This window comes from Mus caroli, chromosome 13 (genome assembly GCF_900094665.2).
Source record: "Mus caroli chromosome 13, CAROLI_EIJ_v1.1, whole genome shotgun sequence".
Lineage (NCBI taxonomy): Eukaryota > Metazoa > Chordata > Mammalia > Rodentia > Muridae > Mus > Mus caroli.
Window position 1 is genome coordinate 49,969,282 of NC_034582.1, and position 2,206 is coordinate 49,971,487.

The 2,206-nt window shown below is 42.5% G+C and overlaps 1 protein-coding gene across 1 annotated transcript in view; it reads left to right on the forward strand.

Moving 5' to 3' along the window:
• Simc1 (SUMO interacting motifs containing 1) overlaps positions 1-1,314 on the forward strand; it is a 44,180-nt gene extending 42,866 nt beyond the window's left edge. Inside the window, exon 10 of the mRNA XM_021180176.2 lies at positions 409-1,314. Within this exon, the coding sequence (XP_021035835.1) occupies positions 409-674 (266 nt within the window). The 3' untranslated portion in view covers positions 675-1,314. The remainder of the gene's footprint in view (positions 1-408) is intronic.
• Positions 1,315-2,206: the final 892 nt, after the last annotated feature.

Consider the following 2,206-nt stretch of genomic DNA (forward strand, 5'->3'; position numbering starts at 1 on the left):
GCCCTGTGATACATCCAATAGCTGACTGTGAACATCCACTCCTGTGTTTGCTAGGCCCCGGCATCGTCTCACAAGAGACAGCTATATTTGGGTTTGTTTTTCTTTTTATTGAGGCAGGGTCTATTTAGTACTGGCTGTCCTAGAACTTTTGACGTACACCAGGCTGGGCTTAAAATCAGAGATTCACCTGCCCATCTCACGAGTGCCAGGATTAAAAGCATTTACCTCCATGCCCAGCAAAGTAGTTTTTTCTTGACAATCAGTGAGGCTCCCACAGTAATGCAAGTAAGTCTTGTCTCCTGTAGCCAGGCACCAGGCCTTACCTATAAAACTAGACTTTAGCTTTTAAATTCCAAGGAATAATAATAAAAATAAAACACAGATTGTTGGATTCCTTCCCGCTTGCAGAGCACCTACGGAGCTCAGTGATTGATCGGAAAGACTTAATCATCAAAAGAATTAAGCCCAAGCCCCAACAAGGAGATGACATCACGGTGCTGGATGTGGAGAAGCAGATCGAGGCCTTCCGCAGCCGCCTGGTCCACATATTGGGAGAACCTTTAGTCCCCCAGCTCCAAAACAAAGTGCATTTGTTGAAGCTGCTGCTCTTCTATGCTGCGGACTTGAACCCCGACACAGAGCCTGCTTCAGAGCAGAGGCAGCCAGACTTCTAAGCACTGCGCACCAAGAATACCTCCTGACTGCCGCCAACTACTTAGAAGCCCTGAAGTATGAACTGTAGTTAGGAACATCATAGGACCAAACCTATCTTATTTATCAGTAGGTTGTAATAACTTTGTAACTCTTCAGTATATATTTTTTTTATAATCTTTATCCTAGCCTATTCAAATTTGGCTTAAATATACAAGGTGTATATATTTTTTATTAAATTATTTATGCTATTGAAACAGGCAGTGATATGCACTATATGTCCAACATTTCCATGCAAGATGTGAAAGAACCCTTCTGCTGCACAATCCATCAGTGTTACACTGGTCAAGATACTGACGGCCCGCTTGGCCCAGTTCTGGAAAAAAACATTAATTTTTCCTGAATAGACCATGTTCTATACTAGACTTTTTATATTGCCCATGAATATGACTCTGTGGCCAGTTTATTAAGTCTAACAAAGCAGGCAAAGAAACAAGAGCCTGTCAAACCTGTGGTGTTAATAAGATAGAATAAGACGTTTACAGTGCTTGGGCTCCACTATGGGGCAGGCAGAATGGACAAGACAGACCTGGGCTTGAGAAAGTAGTAAAGATTTTTATTTGTCAATACAAGATAACACAAATAAATTAATTTTTACAACAATCTTAGACTCCAGGACTTCTCTATGAGGTTAGCTCATTATGTAAACAGACTACTTACTATCTAAAGTGATCGAGCAATCACATGTTGAGTGTTCAAGATCAACAGCCTTGTGAACAATGAGGAGACACAAAAGGGCACCTCCTTGCCTCCTTTCCTCGGTAAGATGTGTTACTGAACACATGAGGCTAACTTGGTGGAAAACGGTCTCAATAGTGGAGCCAAGTTCATGTGAACCTGAAGACTATATAATTCAGTCATACTTATAGTCTTCTTTAACAAAAGCTTAAGTTGGTGTGGCTGTGCACACCTTCAATCCCAGCATTGGACGGCAGAGGCAGGCACACCATCTCTGGGCATCCACTGATTGAGTTCCAGGCTAGCCACAGCTACAAAGTGAGACACTGTCTCAAAACAAAACACACAACTAAAAAAGCCTAATATCCAGGAAGTAGGGGTGACTCACGCTCGGTGGTAGAGCACTTGCCTAGAATGAGCAAGTCCCTGCCTGGGCTTAATCTTCAGTAATGGAATTAAGAGTGGGGAACCATTTGCAGTATGAAACCAGCATCATACTGAATTAGAAGTTCATTAATTCATACTGAATTAATTTCATGTTAAAATGCGAAAAAAAAGGGGCTGTATAAGACCTAGTGTTTGTCCTGTGACACAGCAGATATGGCCCAAGAGAACAAAGTGGTGTGCTGGACTAACCAAGAGAAAGAACTTGAGCTGAGCTGTGGTGGTAACCCCAGCACTCAGGAGACAGGCAGGTGGATCTCCGTAAGTTCAAGGCCAGCCTGGTCTTCAGAGCTAATTCTAGGTCAGCAAGGGCTACACGTAGAATCCCTGTCTACGTGTAGAAAAAAAGGAAAAAAAAAAAAAAAAAGAGGGG